Here is an 18,121-nt window from a genome sequence, read left to right on the forward strand (position 1 = left end):
TTCAGGTCCGTTGGCCTTGATCGGACAAATGCCTCTCCCACTCCTTCTGCAAGGCTGTGGTTCTGGCCACTGGATGTCTGTTTCATGCTGCCACTACCACCCTCCTTTTAATTTGATTAGAGGGTTTGCTTATATCCTGACTCCTGGCACTACCTCTAGGAGATGATCTTTTAGAATAATTTTATGATTTTGAAATATAACAAATGCCCAGAACCATAATTTCTTCCAAGGACAGAGGAGGGTCATCTTCCCTGAGGGCCCTGTGAAGTGCCGGGTGTTATGCTGACTGTACAGATAATTACGAGCCTTATCCAACACCCAAACAGGCCATCACAAGACACACCTTTTGGAGAATGGCCAGGTCTGTTACTGGAATATCTGTTTTTGGCTTAGATAAGCAGTGGCCCAGTTTCCCCTCATCTGCTCTTAACCACCTTCAACTCACTGTTAGGGGCTTACCCTGAAACTGCCCCTAATGGCCATGTTGTCACCTTGGCTGTCAAACTCGCTTTGAGATAGGGATGCAAGGAACAGCTCCCGAGGACCCGAGATCTACAAGGCAGTCGGTGCGTGTCTGGATCCCAGCCCACTGCTGTGGATTAAAGTGCTCTCCTAGCACAGCTGTTAGGACTGTTGCTTGTGGCCTGCATCCCCAGACAGAGGCCAGGCTTCTCAGGCACTGATGGCCAAGACCGGGAAAGCATGAGTGTTAGGTAATCACACCACACTTGGTTCATTTCGGCAAACACTTACTGAAGCCTGATCTATGCGAGGCCTGGGTTAGGTCCTGCAGTCACAGATGAATCAGGCACTGTCCCTGTCCTGATGGGAGGACTTGAGATTTTAGTAGGGGAGACAGATATTGAAGGAGGTAATTTCGGTCAAATGTGATAAAGACACTAGTTAAGTAATGACTCGAATGCCGTGGGAGCACCAAGAGGGAGCAGCCAGCCAAGCCCAGGGAAGACTTTTGGACAGAGAGGCATTTGAACTGAGTGTTGAAGGAACGATTGAGGTTAGCCCTTCAAAGAAGGGAAGTGGGCTTTCCAGACAGAGGGGCCAGCAAAAGCAAAGCTGCAGAGCTGTGAGATTGTGCTCTTGGTCACAGGTGCTCTAGGGGACTACACATTATTCTGTTTGACACAGTAGTATTTGAATGTGGAGGTGGGGAGTGGTGGTAAAGAGGAGATGAGAGACAAGTAGAGGCAGAATTATGAGAGACCCTGAATGTCACGGCTAAGAACTATAGGAGAGTTTAGTGTGGTGATGATGACAAGCGCTGGATCTAGATTCACACTCTCTGTATTTGCTTGCTGTGTGCCCTTATGCAAATAACTTAACCTCTCTGTACATCTGTCTTTTCTTCAAAATGGGAAGATTAACAGTACCGATATTATGTGGTGACTGAGTTCATATGTATCAAGCATTTAGAACAGTGCCTGCCCCATAGAAAACACGGGAAAGTTAGCTATTAAAACTGTTCATTGTTATTCAAACTGTTAAAAATGGAAGGTTTTTAAGTGGACAGTTACGAGATCAGATTTGTACACTGGGAAGATCAGGCTTGTTTGTAGCCAGGAAGGAAGATGGACTGGGGGGCAAATTCTGCATTGGGAAGAACAGGCCGAAGATTATTGCAGTACAGGAGGGGAGGGGAGCCCTGAACAAGGCCAACAGCTATGGAGAAGGAGCAGGCTTACTCAGTATAAGCCCTCAGGGCCACTTGTCAGCCCTGGGCTGGCTTCCTCACCATCTCTAAAGCTCCCCAAGATGTATTCTACTGTTCCTTAAAACAGAACAAAAAAAAGAGGCACCTGGGTGGCTCAGCTGGTTGAGTGTCCAACTCTTGATTTTGCTCAGGTCATGATCCCAGGGTCATGGGATTGAGCTCAGCATGGAGCCCACTCTGCTTGGGATTCTCTCCCTCTGCCCCACTCCCCCGACTCAACACGCATGCACGTGCGTGCGCGTGCTCTCTCTCTCAGATGACATTTAAAAAAATAAAAAACAGAACAAGTTAAATCACCTTTATAATGTATGTCCATTGAAGGAAACTTGAAAAATACATAAAATATAAAGAAAAACAAAGCTTACCCATAATACACCACCAAGAAATAACTACAATTAACATTTTATGGAATTTCCTTCTTGCCTTTGAGTACTTGTTTATCCTCCCTCACCACCACCATCCAAAGAGAGGCGAAGAAACTATCAGGCTGATTCCAGACACATAATTTTACATCCTGCTTTTTAAATCTATAATATGGGCATTCTTCCTTGTCACTAAGTATTCTTTGAAAATATGATTTTTAATTGCTGCTTGGTTTGATATTTCATCACAATTTATCATTATATATTTGGCCAAACCCTAGTGTAGGATTCTTGGGCTGACCCACTTTTCACATCTAAACAATATAGCTGTGAACATCTTTCTCACCTTATAACCCCAGTCCCTACTATTCCTCTGATTCCATTTTTCTTCTCTTAGGCCTGTGGACTTACAGAGTCCCCCTCTCCCGGCTGTGACCACCCATTTCCCCAGTTCCGAATAGGGAGTGAAGAAGTAGTTGTCACGCAGGAGGGCAGGGGTAGGGGAGTAGTGGGCCTGTGAAAAGGTTGTAGGAGTCTGAAAGGAGAGTTCCCAGGGGCCACCAGGCCTGTATGAAATTTCTAGGATGGGGGCACTTAATTTATGTTGAAAGGAGGAGGAAAGGAACCCCGTGGAGAGAGAATGAAGGCATTAGGCAAGAGGTCCAAGATTAGTTGGAGAGATTAGCTTTTGGGAAACAGAAGAGGTTGAGGAATCGTTTCTTCAGAGTTTCAAAAGAAGAACAAGGACACAGATACAAACTTCGAGCAAATATAGTGGGTGTTTTCGGTGGTTGGAGAGTAGTACCCCCCTGGGGTTAAGGCAAGCAGGGAGTTCCTGCAGACTGGTTTCCTTTCTGTATGAAGAAGGGGAGGTAGGAGTTACCTGCTGAGGGGAAAAGGAAGGAGGTAACATTCACAGGGAAGATGATGCTGTACCTAAAAGAAAAAAGGTCCAGAGCTGCCTCTGTGTGCAGTGCTTCAAGATCAACAAGAATAAAAATGTATGAGTCGGAATGAGAAAGACTTTGCCAGGCTGAGGTGGGGCTGTCTGCTGACCCAAGATGGAAGATCTTATGGCACCCCCATGTGGGAGCTTGGGGAAACCCAGTGTGCAGGACCGTAAGCAGAGGAAGGTTGTGAACCCAGATGAAGATAACTAACGGCCTGGTATCCCCGGTGGAGTAGATGATCTGACACGAGAAGAACTGGCTGTGGATTGAGTCACCCTGCTTGTGCGAGAAGTCAGGAGCGCCTAGAGAGAGCTGTGGAGACACATAGGCAGACCAGAAGAGTACTTTCCAGTGTCCCACTGACCTTCATGTCTTGGTCTTTCCCTTGTGCTTCTCAGGTGCTGGTACAGGGCTGCCTTTTGGACCCTTCCCAGCGGGAGGTGTTCCTGCAGCAGGTATATGAACAGCTCTGTCTCTTTGAGGACAAGGTGGCCACCATGCTGCAGCAGCAGTATGACCCTCAGAGTCAGGTATGTGGGAGAGAAAGTGGGTGGAGACCGCTTAGAAAGAGGAGCTCTTAAGGGACAGAGGGGAGAGAGGAAGGACAAGCCCCAGTACAGAGGGAAGAGAGGTCAGGGAAAGGGGCTAAGAGCCAGAGTGAGCCAAGGTTAGAAGTGCTGGTGAGTGCACGCAACAGGTTCCCTGCTGGAGGAGGAGGGCTCAGATACATTCCCAAGACACGCATTCTTGCCGGGAGAAAACGTGAAGACCGTGTACTGGTGTCTTTTTCAGTCCTAGATCTCCTCCCCCAGTGGATCTGAGAAGGTGATTGTGTGTGGCTTTGATTGCTACGATTTTGTTCAGTCAGGGATAAAGCTGCTTGAACTCACTAGAATGCACTTGGCTCATTCCTTTGGATATCCTAGAAGTAGCCAAGCAAATTGAGTGCTCTATGTCTGAAGACTTAATTCGATTGATATATAAAATATTTCATAATTGTGATGGGAAAGGGGCCATAAAAGGTGGAGAAGCCTGCTCCAGTGTAATCTGGTGCTTCATCTGGTGTCCGACTCCTTGTCAGCATCTGAGCACGTGCTAGGAGAGCAAGCACAGTCAGGACTTGGCTGCATGGCAAGGGGTTGAGGTCCTCACAGGATTAGGGCTGTCAGGCCTGGGCAGTGCTGGGCTGTAAATTCTGGCTTTGCTTTGGATGGGAGGGACGGTAATTCTCTCTGACCCATTCTGTCTCATCTGTAACTTGGGCCAGGCCGAAGACCAGTCCCCATACTCGGGGGAGCCCCCTGGCCGGAAGGTGGGAGTCTCCATGGTGACAGCTGACCTTGGGTTGGTCAGTATGATTCGTCAGGGCATCTTGGCACTGCAGTTGCTCCCTTCAAACTCTAGTGCAGGTCAGTAGAAGGACCTTTGGTGGGGCTGGGGAAATAGGAGGGTACGGGAAGGGGGCATTAGCAGTATAGATACAGGTTCCAGGGGATCAGTGGGCCCCAGAGAAGAGGATCTGTCTCCTTGTGTGTGTGTTTGAGCATCTCTCTCAAGCACCCCCAGCTCTGACAACCATCCAGGACCCTAGTGGGAGGGAGTTGAGCTCTAAGGACATCACTTCGGAGACTGGGGTCCAGCACTCAGGAGGGAGAAGCAGGAGGGAAGGGAAAAGGGAAGGGTGTGGATCATAAAACACATCAGTCAGTAGACACTGAGGTCTGAAGGGCCCCATCAGTTGGATGCCCCCCTGTAGCTTTGATCTGGTCAGTGTCCCCAGATCTGTCTGATATTTCCTGCTCCAGGTATCATCGTGATCACAGATGGGGTGACCAGTGTCCCTGATGTTGCTGTCTGTGAGACATTGCTGAACCAGCTTCGCAGTGGCACCGTGGCTTGTTCCTTTGTGCAGGTGAGGACTTTCTAGAAAGGATGAGAGGGAAGGAAGTGTGGTATATCACAAAGTTGGATATGCCTGGTTACTTTCTTACAGGGGATGATTTCCCACATAAAGCCAATAACGTAGTTGCTTGTGTGTCAGTGGGGGGAATAGGTGTCCTGTCTAGAACAGGATAGATGGGGGCGCCTGGGTGGCTCAGTCGGTTGAGCGGCCGACTTTGGCTCAGGTCACGATCTCGCGGTCCGTGAGTTCGAGCCCCGCGTCAGGCTCTGTGCTGACAGCTCGGAGCCTGGAGCCTGTTTCGGATTCTGTGTCTCCCTCTCTCTGACCCTCCCCCGTTCATGCTCTGTCTGTCTCTGTCTCAAAAATAAATAAACGTTAAAAAAAAAATTAAAAAAAAAATGGAACAGGATAGATGGCAGTGGTGGGAGAAGACTCTCATCTTTGTCCTCAGGGTGTGGGGAAACAGCATGTTATAGTAAAAAGAGTGCAGGTTTTGAAATTTGACAGCCATTTCCAGCCTCATCTCCCCCATTAGATGAGTGATTACCATTTTCATTGCAAGGATCAGAAAACCCAAAAACTAGCTTGAGCAAAGGAAGGAATAGGAATTTTCAGTGAACCACAGCCAGTTTGGATTGTTGGACCGTAGGGTGGGAGGCAAAGCACTCTGGGAAACAAGGCTGGAGGGTAGGCACTGGGCAGAACATGAAGGGCTGGTTCTGCTGTATTACGGCATTTCAGCATAACTCTGTGGGTGACGTGGGTAAGTATAAGGAAAGCCACTAGTTGGGTTTATGTTTTATAAAGGTCACTCTTGCTGTTGCGTGAAATCTGGAGTGGAGGCCGGGAGGTTATTAATTGAGGTGGTCAGTGTGAGAGAGGAGCAGGGCTTAAATTAGGGGGATAAAGGGTAAGAGACAAGGGGATAGAATTGAGGAAATGAAGAGGTGGAGTCAGCATGACTTATGATTAGCAAGGTGTGAGGGGTGAGCAAGAGAGGTTAAAGATGTCTCTAAGTTTGTGACTCCAGTGGTGGCTGGGTAGCCAGCAGAGCAAACGAGGAGAAGCAGCTGGGGTGGAGTGAGGACAAGATGATGAGCCCAGGTTTGTGCATGTTGCATTTGAGGCGCTTATGGATCCGTGGGATAGCAGTTGGAAGCATCACCTTCGGGGTTAGGCATACTTGGCCTGAATCCCATCTCTGCTTATTAGCTGTGTGACATTGGGCACATCGCTTGATTCTTGGTCGGATTCATTTGTAAGTGGAGATTATAATGGTGCCTACTTCACTGGGTGCGACAATGCATTTAAAGTGCTCAGCAGAGTGCGTAATTATGTAATAGATGGCTGCTATTCATAGCAGTTAGCAGTTGGAGATGCAGATCTGGTACTCAGGAGACAGCACTAGTTGAGAGAGTTAGAATTTGTCAGCCTACAGATGGTGATTGAGAAGAGAAGAGGGTCCCTGAAGAACCTTGGGGAATACCGGTGTTTAAAGGTCTTTTGTAAGAAGAGAACCCAGCAAAGAATGAAGGGAAATAATCAGACAAGAACCAGGAGATTCTCATGTCAAAGAAGTCAGAGTTTGGGGAGGAAAGAAGTAGTTAACAGTGTGAGATGGCAGCAGAAAGATCGTGTAAAATGAGGAATGAACAGTACCCTTTGGATTTGGTGATTAAGAGGTCACGGGGATCTTTTTCAGGTCATTTCAGTGAAGAGGTGGCCAGGGAAATGATTGCAGTGGATGGAAGAGTGTTAACACAGGGAATTTGGCTGCTCAGATCAAGTGGGGGAACAAGAGCGAGAACAGTAGCCAGAGGGAAGTGCAGGGTGGAAGAGACAGATGCTTGGTTCTGTTCTGTTTGGTTTTGTTTTTTTAAATGTTTATTTATCTTTGAGAGAGAACATGAGTAAGAGCACGAGCGGGGAAGGGGCAGAGAGTGAGGGGGACAGAGGGTTCCAAGCGGGCTCCGTGCAGACAGCAGAGAGCCCGGTGCAGAGCTTGAACTCATGAACCGTGAGATCATGACCTGAGCCAAAGTCGGACGCTTAACTGACCGAGCCACCCAGGCGCCCCTGTTGTTTTGTTGTTTTAAGCTAGATACCAGCATGTTTCTGAGGAACCGTGAGGAAGCAGGGTTTGAAAATAAGGGAAAGAAAAGGAAACCTGATGGAGTAAAGTCTCTACATTGACAGGACGGTGTTGGCTCAAGAAGTAGATTAAGGGACTCTTTTGGAGTGGATAGAAGTGAAGATGTAGATAATTCTGCTAAGGGTCTCTGGTCTCTCCCTGAAGGAAAAGGGAAGGGTGAGTACTGTGAGGGAGGCCAGAGTTGGGAGAACAGGATTGAGGACAGCCCTGAAGGACTTGCTGGGTTGGGTGTCATATGTTCTGATGTGGTGTCAGCCTATACACCATTGCACTTTTCTCCATTTGGGACCCAGGTATAAAGGTTGTGATCCTAGTTGGGCTTTTAAGGGGGAAGAGGAGTAAAGTCAAGAGGGCCAGGGATAGACTTGGAAAGAGTAGAGGTTCGAGGGCTGGCAGTCTTAATGAGGTCAAAGAGCAGCAGGAGAAGGAGGATGGAAGGAATCCAAAGAGATAAAATTGTGTGTAATCAGTAGGATGTGGCAACTGAAATTGCAAAAATGAAGTGGTTCCAAGTGAAGCTAAGAGCCAGCATGTAGCCAGCAGGCAAGTGAGTGGAATAGAGTTAGTTTCTGGAGATGAGGGTTCAGGAACTCTGAGAGGCCAGGGATTTGAATGAACCGTCTAGAATAGGTCTGTCATCATTTTCTGAAGGGGCCAGCTAGTCAGTATTTTAAGCTTTGCTGGCCAAACGGATGTCGCAGCTACTCAGCTCTGCTCTTACCGTATCGAAGCAGTCATAGACAAGATGAATGGGAATGGCTGTGTTCCAATAAAACTTTATTTACAAAAATGGCTGATGTGCTAGATTTGGCACACAGGTTATGTATAGTTTGCCAATCTCTGATCTACAGGCTTCGGGTTCAAAATATGGCCCATGGACCAGCAGCATTGGCATCACCACAGAGCTTGTTAGGAATGGAAAATCTTAGGCCCTTCCCAGACCTACTGCACTTTAACAATATCCCCAGGTGTTTTGCACTTGATCTTAGCCAAAAGGCTGAGAAGCGATTCCCCAGGTGTTTTGTACCCTCAGGTTTGAGGAGCATTTTGTTAGAGACGCTGACGTCTCTCAGATGGTGACAGGAAGCCAATGAACCATTTCTCACAATCTTTAGTGAGTGGTGCAGTCTGGTGTTTGATGTTCTGAAAAAGGGCATGGCCAGATGGAATGGGCTTCAGACAGGAGCCCAGGGAAGGAAAGTTGCAGAGCAGTGGTCTTTCCTGGGAGAATGTTGACCCTCTTCCCGCTCTGTCATCTGGGAGATGGGCGCAGCCACCCAGCCCAGTCTCTTCCGCTTTTTTGTACTTCCTTCTCAGGTGCCTCTTTTGGTGCCTCTAATTCCTCATTTTCTCTAGGTGGGAGGAGTTTACTCTTATGACTGCAGTTTTGGCCACGTGCCCAATGTGGAATTGATGAAGTTCATCGCAATGGCCACGTTTGGTTCCTACCTGTCCACTTGTCCTGAGCCAGAACCAGGCAGCCTGGGTCTGACTGTCTACCACCGGGCATTTCTTCTCTACTCCTTCCTGCGCAGTGGGGAAGCCCTGAACCCTGAGTATTACTGCGGTGAGGATCAGACTGGGGCAAGAGGGGGCTGGCAGGGGAGTGTAGCACGGACCCAGAGGTGATTCGGGAATGGTTTGAGAGTTCTGGTCCCTAGAGAGATTGAGCGCGTGCCTGGGGCTGGCTGTTCTGACACTCTTCTCTCCCCGGGATTTCAGCGTAGCCCCTCCCCCTAGATCTCTGTAGGCTCACAGAGAACCACCTGCCTCTTGCACATCCTTGCTGGTCTTCTAGGCTCTCAGCACCGCTTATTTAACGAGCACCTGGTCTCCGCAAGCAGCAACCCTGCCTTGGCTCTGCGCCGGAAGAAGCACACTGAGAAGGAGGTGCCAGCCGACCTGGTCAGCACCGTGTCTGTACGGCTTCGAGAGGGCTACAGTGTTCGAGAAGTCACCCTGGCCAAAGGTAAGGGTCACTAGGTCCTGCCACATCATACAAGGGTCAGACCTGCTCGGCAAAGCAGAAGCCACCTCGGTATCACACATGAGATTCTGCTTGTCATTTGAGACACATGGGTTCTGAGCTGCCTTCAGGGGTTAGTCTTCTTAGCATTTAGCTTCCCAGTTCCATCTCCTTTGCCAGAGAGAAGTCAGCTGAGGTTGGTGTGGTGTCCCGAACTTGGCTCTGTTTTCAGATCACTCCTGTAAAGTTCTGTTTGTGGCAGTTGGCAGGCCCTAGGCCTGAAATCTCTGGAACCATGCTTGGAACCTTTAGCCAGGCTAGAGTTCCATGAGGTAGGTGGGGGTTTCGGATAGAACTCAGTCCCAGGCTGGAGTCCTGTCCCTTCTTCCCCTGAGTAGCCTCCTGCTTCCCCTGAAGGAGGGTCTCAGCTGGAGGTGAAGCTGGTGCTGCTGTGGAAACACAACATGCGCATTGAGTACGTGGCTGTGGCGCCCTGGCCCCTGGAGCCGGAGGGCCCTCGAGGAACACGGGTGGAAGTGACGATGGAAGGCGGCTATGACATTCTGCATGATGTGTCCTGTGCGCTAAGGCAACCCATTCGCTCACTATATCGTACCCATGTTATCCGGCGGTTCTGGAACACGTTGCAGAGGTGAGTGAGGTCACCACTCAGTGAGCGATGCCGTTTGTTGTGTGGGAGGGACAGAGGTGTGAAACTGGGAGCTGGAGAGAGTGCCCCTGAGGACCAGGCTCGTGTCGAGGGTCCCAGGTGCCCCCCCGAGCTGCCTTCCTCCGTACCCACCACAGTCAGATGTGACTCAGGGCCAGCCCTTGTTCTGCAGCATTAACCAGACGGACCAGATGCTAGCCCACCTTCAGTCCTTCTCTTCGGTCCCAGAACATTTCACGCTTCCTGACAGCACCAAGAGTGGGGTGCCACTCTTCTATATCCCTCCTGGCTCCACCACCCCGGTGAGTGGCCCTGATGCTCGGGATCCCTGCTTCATGCCCGCCCATGTTGGACTGGCACAGCTTCTGGAGCCCAGAACCACCTTCTCTTTCCTTCCCTCGTGTCTGAGGCACCTGGACCAGAATTCTAAGCTTTATCCTTGAGAGCAATTCTCCCTCCTTCCAAGTTCCTGGCAGAGAAGGGTCTGTAGAGAGAGGCTGTCCTCGACAGACCACGGGTGTCGTGTAGGTGGTGGCATCCCAGCTGACTGTGAGCCCCTTCGCCCCATCTCCATGTGACATACTCAGGCTTTCTCTGGCAACTCCATTTTCCACCAGTGCCAACCACCCTCAACTGTGCGCCTCCTGAAGACCATAGCTTCCTTTGTCCTGTGCTTATTTCACACTCAGCCCACAGTTGTCAGCCTTGAACCATGAGAGGGGGCTTATGCTGGCGTGTGGTGGCCTCATCCCGAGTTCCTCCCATCATTTAGCGGCATTCCTCTTAAGTCAGTGATGGAAACGTGGCAGGCTCCATCCTTTGCCTGGATTTAGCTCTAAAGGGCTACACAGTCTGTTTCTGAGCTCATCCTAATCTGGCCTTCATACTAGAGGCCTCTGTTTTTCGCTTCTGTCTCAGGCTGGGCTCTAAGTTCCTTTGGCTGTAAACCACTGCCATCTCCGACCCCTGGGCCCCGTGGTCCTGTTCGCTGTTTGGAGGTTGTGCCCTCTTTGTCCACAAGTGCTTCTATAGGACAGGCCTTCCTGTCCCCAGGTGCTCTCCCTGCAGCACAGCGGATCTGATTCATCCCACGCCCAGTTCGCTGCCTACTGGAAGCCAGTGCTGTCCATGGATGCTAATTCGTGGCAGCGATGGCTGCACATGCATCGCCTAGTACTGATCCTGGAGCACGACACGTGGGTACCCTCCGCGGGCTGAGGGGACAGGGGGTGATGGGAAAGGGGAACAGCAGACGAGCCCTCACCAACCTTAGCCAAGGAAAAACGATGACCCTTTCCTGGTCTTCCTGCTCGTCCACCCCCACATCCTCAGATAGCACCCAGAAGAGAGAAGTAGCAATTTATCTGTTTTTTGTCCCCAAGCTTGGGGCTGTGAGATGTGACCTCTGTGCACCCGTCTTCCAGACCAATTCCCAAGCACTTGCACACTCCCGGCAGCAATGGGCGCTACAGCACCGTGCAGTGCAGGATCTCTCACTCCTCGCTGACCTCTCTGCTCCGGGACTGGAGCAGCTTCGTGCTGGTCGAGGGCTATTCCTATGTGAAGCTGCTCTCCAGGTGGGCAAAATGATGTCCCCTCACTCCTCCCCCTCCGCTGCATCCCATGTCTCTTCCTCTGACCCCAGACCTCCCCCCTCCTTCTCAACCCACTTACTCCCAGTCTAGGGCTGCTCACTCACCCCCATTTTTCCTTAGTGCCCCAGACCAGCCCCCCTCCTCCTTCTACATGGTCCGCATCATTTCCAAGGCCCCATGCATGGTTCTTCGTCTGGGTTTTCCCATCGGCACACCAGCCCAGGCCCGGCACAAGGTAAGCTGGGCACTGCCTGACTCCCAGACCTAGGAGCCCTGTAGAGTGGACTAGCTCCTTCCCCACAAACTGCACAAGGCCAGGGCCAGTGGAGAAAGGAGCCCCCAGGCCAAGGAATGCTTGGAGTAGAGAGCTGAATCACTTTATCTGGGGACCCCTTCTCCCAGATCTATAGGAGACGGGGTTAGGAAGATCTGATCACATTTCTTCCCAGATTGTGTCGGGTTTGCGGGAAGAGATCCTGCGGCTGCGTTTCCCCCACCGGGTGCAAAGCAAGGAGCCAACACCCAAGGTCAAACGAAAAGGGCTGGGGGGTGTTGGTGGGGGCAGCTCTCCCTCCAAGTCCCCCCCCATGCTGGGCCCGCAGCAGGCCCTGTCTGACCGGCCCTGCCTTGTGGTCCTGCATAAACCCCTGGACAAGCTACTCATCAGGTTGGTGCAGAGGCTGGGGCCCAGGCTGGGGCACGTGGGAGGGCTGGGGCATAGCTGGGAATGAGCAGAGATCAAGCAATTGCCTCCATTGTCCAGGTATGAGAAGCTACCCCTGGACTACCGGGCACCCTTCTTACTGACGCTGGAGCCACCAGGGCCACTGCCGTTGGTGTCAGGCCGCTCAGCCTCCTCTAGCCTAGCGTCGCTGTCCCGCTACCTCTACCACCAGCGCTGGCTCTGGAGCATCCCATCGGGCCTGGTCCCCGCACTGCCACTCAGCGCCATCGCGCAGCTCCTCTCTGTCCTCACCGAGTATGTTACCCAAGCCTGGCCGGGCAGCTCAGGGCAGGGAGAGAGCAAGCATAGACTCTGGGTGGCCGCTGGCAGGAAGCCTGAGTCAGAGCCCGCCCATCTCTAAGCCTCTGAACCACTGCTGTTCTGCACAGGATTTAGCGCAGAGCAGCGCCTGCCACTGCCCTCCCCTGCCCCTCCCCCAGGTCTGTTCACTTTGGCCTGTGCAGCTAGAGCTGTTGCACCTGAGGCACCAGTAGTCTGAGCAGGGCTGTCAGCACACGGGTCTGCCTGGATGGCTGCTGGGAGGTGGGCATGGAAGTGGCATGGGGCAGGGGACGGACTCTGAGCATCTCTCTCCCATCTCATCCTGTCGCCGCCCCCACCTTTACGGGGCTTCAGAGTCCGACTGTCAGAAGGGTTCCACTTTGCCTGCAGTGGGGAAGGAATCATCAACATGGTCCTGGAGCTTCCAATTCAGGTGTGTGCCGTCCCTTGTGACACCTCCCCAACAAGGTCTGTCACTGGAGGGACACTTGCCTCTGAGCTGCATTGGGGCTACTGGAAACGGTGCCTCATGGGGACCCTGTGGTCAGAGGACCCAGAGCCTGAGGCCAGTCCCAGGACAATGTGGCAAGGGGCTAGAGTTCTGGGGGCCAGAGCTGGGCTGGGCCAAGTCTCTGGCTTGGCTGAGGTTTATCCAAGATCTCCCATTCTGCCCCCAGAATGAGCCCCTGGGGCAGGCTGCAGGCGAGGAGAGGCACACATGTGTTGTCCAGTACATCCTCTTCCCCCCACACTCTACCTCCACCAAAGACAGGTGAGACCTGGGTCTGCCTGGGGAGCTGCCTCTCTCCACATTCTCCCTTCTCCCTACTACCCCTGAAGTTCTGTCTTCTGGGCTGCAAGAGAGTCGGGGTAAGGGTGCTGTTTGTTGTTGTTGTTTGTTTGTTTGTTTGTTTGAAGTTTTTTGGGGGGAGGCGGGAGGGGCAGAGAGAGAGAGAGAGAGAGAGAGAGAGAGAGAGAGAGAGAATCCCAAGCAGGCTCCACACTGTCAGAGCAGAGCCCTATGTGGGGCTCGATCTCACAAACTGTGAGATCATGACCTGAGCCAAAATCAAGAGTCTGACGCTTAACTGAGCCACCCAGGCGCCCCATTAGACGTTTCCTCAGGCAGACACGGGCCCAGAGAGGCCACACGCAAGTTGTGTTCAACCTGTGTGCCTTCCGTGAACTGACCCCCTGCCATTCGGTTGTGGATCGGACTCTCCGCTCTGCCAGGCTCAGGACTCCTCCTCCTTTAGCTTCTCGACAGATGATGACAACGATGTGGAGGTGGAGGCCCTGGAAGGAGACTCAGAGCTCAACCTGGTCACCGAGGTGTGGGTAGAGCCGCAGTATGGGCGAGTGGGGCCTGGCCCCGAGAGCTGGAAGCATCTGCGGGACCTGACATACTCTGAGATCCCTCGAGCTGTGAGTGACCTCTGAAGCACCCCCACACCTTACCGGGTTAGCTGCCGTCCCTCTGGAGTACCACAGCTGTGGGCTTCCTGGTCCCTCTGAATCTCTGTGTTCTGCATGTCTGTGACTGTGTGGGCTTCCTTGAGAGCTGGACACCAGAGTACTCTGGGCTAGGGCAGGCTGACCCCTGACCTCTGCTGTTTGTCCCCTAGCTCCACCCTCGGGATGCTGCCTGCATAGGCTCCATGCTGAGCTTTGAATACCTGATACAGCTGTGCCAGAGCAAGGAATGGAGTCCCCTGCCCCCAGAGCCGAGGATCTCTAATGGTCAGTGGGGAAGGGGCTCCTGGGATGGAACAGGAAAGTGTGTGGGGAGAAGGCAACCGAAGCTGGGGAGTCCGGGTCTCACTATGGCTATCGTCCTCCTTCCCTGCCTCCTAGGATTGGACCAGGGAGGAGATACCTGTGTCCACGAGATCCCTTTCCATTTTGACCTAATGGGACTGTTGCCTCAGTGTCAGCAGCTCCAGATGTTCTTCCTTCTGCTTTCCAGAGGTGGGTGAACTTCGTACTTACTCACCCACACGTAGAGGGTCATCATGCGTGGGAGCATTGGGGCCGGAGGAGGCTTGGAGGCCGCAGGAGGGCTGCCATGGTCAGGGCTGAGCCAGGGGGCTGGCCGGCAGGAGGCTCTTGGTGCTGAGCGGAGTGTATGTCGGGCAGAACCAGAGGGTGTCCCTCTCGCCGAGGGGCCCTGTCCCACCAACGACATGGTGCTGTGCCTGCTGCACAGCTGCCTGGGGCAGGAGCTGAGTGACCGGGAGATCCCACTGACCACTGCTGACCAGGCCACCTTCTTGAGTGAGGTGCTGTGGCGGACCTGCCACGGTCCAGGTGAGCTCCTGCCTCTTTCCCGAACAGCACGCTCTGGCCCAGCCCCATTTCCCCACCCCTCAGGGGGGCTTCTGTCTTTGGGTTTTGGTCTCCCCTCTCTTCACCTCAGAGCCCTGCCTCTCTGCCGGCCCTGCCCTCTTCCACCCACCTCTACCCCCATCGTAGGTCCGGAGGAGTCTCCCGTGGGGGGCCACGGGATCCTAAAGGATCAAGCAGTCAGCAGCGCCCAGGCCGCTGGAGACTCAGCGCTTCCTCCCCTGGTCAGCACTGATTTGTCTCCTTCAGCCCCTTTTCACACTGACCTCCTTCTATTACCACATATTCGTGCCCCCCCTACCCCCGCTTTCTATCACCGGGGATACTGAATGCCTCCTGCCAGTGACAGGGTACTGAGTTCCTCTTTGCCCTGCATCTTGCACTCTATACCTAAGGCTGCGCTCCAGGGTGGAGGGAGGGAGCAGGGGTTGGGCGGTCCCTTACAGGTTGTTCTGATTTTCTGTCTTAAAGGTTATAGGCCCTCCTGAGACTCTCAAGCCTCTCATCTCTACCCATTCCCCTCAGTGGCGCTGCTATGCAAGGCTTGTGACTCCCCAGCATGTGTTTCTGACTTTCCTCCCAGCTACCTTCTCAGGTACCACCCAATGGCCTTTATCACTGGCCTCAGATACAAACCCCTCTTCTCCCTCACCAGCCCACCAGGCAGCTCTAACTTATGTCTCTCTTTTCGTCTTCAGATGTCCAACATCTGGCTGCCTGTGGCCTGGAGGGACCCTCTCAAGAGGAGACAAAGCCTAAGTTTGGGGATGGGAGCGGGGCCCCCAGCCTGAAAGACCTGGGAGGAACTGGGGTGAGGGCTACAAAGGCCCAGGTTCCCACACTCAGCGTCACTCCAGCTGGAGGTAAGGCGGCTGACTCTGAAATCAGTTAAGCAGGAGCAGGATTGGGAACAAATAGAAGGCTTGGAGACCATGTGACCCTCTTCCCACAGACACTGCCCAGATTCCAGGAGACCTAAGCCCACCTTTCCGTCGGGACTTACAGGCTTACGCCGGGCGTCAGGCTCCACAGACAGAGGGTGCAGATGGTCCCCGGACCTGGTGTCCTGTTTACGTCTATAGCTGTGCCCTGGAAGCACTGAGGGAGCAAATGGTTGGCCTGCAGCCCCCTCAGGCACCCCGAGACCTCATCTTCCGGTGAGTACCCTCAAGGTCCTCCCCCAACCGTGGCTGCCAGCCAAGGCTCATGACCATAGTCCAGGGCACGGACAGACAGGCTGACCATCAGTGGTCAGAACTCAGTTTCTTAGCCAGGTCCTGCCAGCCCCTTGCTCAGCTTCCTTCAGCAAATCAAGTGAACTTGCTGGGCCGTGAATATATTCAGTAGAGGTGTACCAACCCTCCAGTGGAGTGTGGGTAGACGGTGAGTCAGAGATGTCACTAAGGAGAGCTGGCCAAGCTCTCTCTTTGCTCCCATTCCTAGGACTCAGTTCCTCGACCAGCCCTCCCCATCCTCAGTCTGGATGGAGCCCAGGCACAAGGAGGCAGCCAATCATTGTGCCTTGCTACAGGAGCACGCACAGCGATGCTACGTCCGTGGTGAGGAGGGGGCCGCCTGAGGGAGCCTCAGGAAGGAGTGGGGCTTCGCAGGATTACGGGGATGGGAACTGGAGAGGCCATTCCGGTCGTGGCCCCTTCCTCTTCCTCAGGACTGTTCCGGAGTTTGCAGCAAGCACAGAGCGTCACCTCACAGGACTTGCTGATAGCGGTAGATGCCTGCGAGGAGCTACTACAAGAAGTAGACATCACCCCTTTCCTGCTCGCACTGTGTGGCCACATTCGGGTTTTGCCTCAGGCACCCCCAAGCCCTGGGCCTCTTAGCCCTGGGCCTTTCAGCAGCAGCATCGAGGAGGGCCCCGAGCCTCGGGAACGAGCTGTCCTGGCTTCTGAGTCCAGGTTAGGATTGTCCCTTAGTGATGTGTCCGGGGTGCACAAAGGTCCTGTAAACAGAGACCTTCCCATCTGGGGGAATGGCCATGCACGATCGTGCCCACACACCAGGGAGGCAGTTGCTTCGTCGCTGGCTTCCTGCTCCCACCCATTTGGCATAGACCCGAGTCTCCTCCCCGTCTCTTCTGTTCTGGTGTGGAGTATTGAGCTGGGTTACGAGTAGGGAGTTGCCACTCGCCATCAGTGAAAGTAGGAGCTTGTTCTGAGGATGCTCATACAATAGTAATACTCTCTGGAACTACCTGTGAGTTTCGCAGAGTGTTGCCCTCACTGCTGAGTCCCCAGCTCACCTCGGGCCCAGCAGGTCCCTGAAGGGAGAAAGGCAAGCAGGCAGACGGCTGTGTCTGGCACCTGCCATCCTGCCGTGCCTGCCGCATATTAGCATCGGGGAAGCAGCAGACACAGAGGGAGGAGTGTGCTGATGACACCCAGGTCTGCACTCCAGCCAGTTCCCTGTCTGGAGCCCTAGATCCCCCACCTTTCATGCCCCGAAATCAGTGCATCTTCTTCCCACCAGACCTTGCTTCTCCACCTGTTCTCCTTCAGTGGTGAGTGAGATCACCCTCCACCCAGTGGTCTAAGTCAGAAAACTGGGAGTCACCTGTACTCATTCCTCTGCGTCACAGCAATGTCCGGTCGTTAACAAACATGGAGGTTCGAGCCAAAATAGGTCGGCTTGTTCTCCTCGCCTCTTCCACTGCCCGTGCCATTGTGCTGAGCACGCTTGCTAGAGACAGGTGTGGGCTGCGCCTAGTAGGGAAGCAGCCTCCTCTAGGGCTCGCTGATTCTTAACACCTCCTTAACACACCCTTCACCCCCTCCCTGACCACTCAGCATAGAGACTGAGGACCTCAGCGAGCCTGAGTTTCAGAGCAGCCGTGTCCCTGGGATTCCAGACCCTAGCCTGGAGATCTCTCTGACAGACGTCTGCCAGCTCCGAGGAGAGGCACATGATGCCCTTCATAGCCTCATCCAGGTGGGACGCTTGGTGAGGGCAGAAGAGGGGTGGAGCCCTGCCTGCACCGGGCGCAGTGTTCTCTCCTGGGGTGGGGGTATGTAGCTGTCTATTCTAAGGTAGGGGATAGTGTTCTGCTGAGGGCTGGCTGACATAACAGCCTCTTTCTAACCCCAAAACAGGAGAAGTTCCTGGAGATCAGTGGTCTCTACTTCCGCACAGTGCCCTCCAATCCCCACTACTTCTTCTATTGCCCTCCATCCAGCAGGCGAGAGGTGAGCGGCTTCCTCCCTTCCTCTCTCGTACCCCCGACCTGTAGCCCAGAGGCCCCACTGGGCCCACCCAGGTCCTCTTGACGCTTGGCTCCCTGAGGTCCAGATGTGGCTCTTGTCCTGTGTTGGATAAAGCTCTCTTTGTTTTGTTCAGGATGAGGGCCCCCGGGACACAGTAGACAGAAAAGTCAGTGACCTGGAGTTTTCGGAGGCTGAATTCCTAGGAGAAGAAGGTGTGTGGACAATGG

At 53.3% G+C, this 18,121-nt stretch overlaps 1 protein-coding gene across 4 annotated transcripts in view; it reads left to right on the plus strand.

Annotated features, from left to right (window-relative positions):
* Nucleotides 1-18,121, plus strand: part of SZT2 (SZT2 subunit of KICSTOR complex) — a 50,650-nt gene that overhangs the window by 10,953 nt on the left and 21,576 nt on the right. For 3 of the 4 annotated variants that reach the window (XM_027059439.2, XM_027059440.2, XM_027059441.2), the window contains exons 5-31: nt 3,440-3,571; nt 4,309-4,450; nt 4,847-4,953; nt 8,453-8,663; nt 8,895-9,065; nt 9,480-9,714; nt 9,905-10,034; nt 10,786-10,928; nt 11,157-11,309; nt 11,448-11,562; nt 11,777-11,994; nt 12,091-12,306; nt 12,688-12,766; nt 13,011-13,105; nt 13,590-13,758; nt 13,959-14,073; nt 14,188-14,301; nt 14,470-14,640; nt 14,806-14,900; nt 15,148-15,271; nt 15,375-15,539; nt 15,629-15,833; nt 16,120-16,235; nt 16,346-16,592; nt 17,481-17,622; nt 17,784-17,876; nt 18,028-18,106. In XM_027059439.2, coding sequence (XP_026915240.1) covers nt 3,440-3,571; nt 4,309-4,450; nt 4,847-4,953; nt 8,453-8,663; nt 8,895-9,065; nt 9,480-9,714; nt 9,905-10,034; nt 10,786-10,928; nt 11,157-11,309; nt 11,448-11,562; nt 11,777-11,994; nt 12,091-12,306; nt 12,688-12,766; nt 13,011-13,105; nt 13,590-13,758; nt 13,959-14,073; nt 14,188-14,301; nt 14,470-14,640; nt 14,806-14,900; nt 15,148-15,271; nt 15,375-15,539; nt 15,629-15,833; nt 16,120-16,235; nt 16,346-16,592; nt 17,481-17,622; nt 17,784-17,876; nt 18,028-18,106 — 3,982 coding nt within the window. Of the gene's footprint in view, nt 1-3,439; nt 3,572-4,308; nt 4,451-4,846; nt 4,954-8,452; nt 8,664-8,894; nt 9,066-9,460; nt 9,715-9,904; nt 10,035-10,785; nt 10,929-11,156; nt 11,310-11,447; nt 11,563-11,776; nt 11,995-12,090; nt 12,307-12,687; nt 12,767-13,010; nt 13,106-13,589; nt 13,759-13,958; nt 14,074-14,187; nt 14,302-14,469; nt 14,641-14,805; nt 14,901-15,147; nt 15,272-15,374; nt 15,540-15,628; nt 15,834-16,119; nt 16,236-16,345; nt 16,593-17,480; nt 17,623-17,783; nt 17,877-18,027; nt 18,107-18,121 lie in introns of all 4 variants that reach the window. The other variant, XM_053212790.1, reaches the window with a different exon arrangement.

The sequence above is a fragment of the Acinonyx jubatus genome, chromosome C1 (assembly GCF_027475565.1).
Source record: "Acinonyx jubatus isolate Ajub_Pintada_27869175 chromosome C1, VMU_Ajub_asm_v1.0, whole genome shotgun sequence".
Lineage (NCBI taxonomy): Eukaryota > Metazoa > Chordata > Mammalia > Carnivora > Felidae > Acinonyx > Acinonyx jubatus.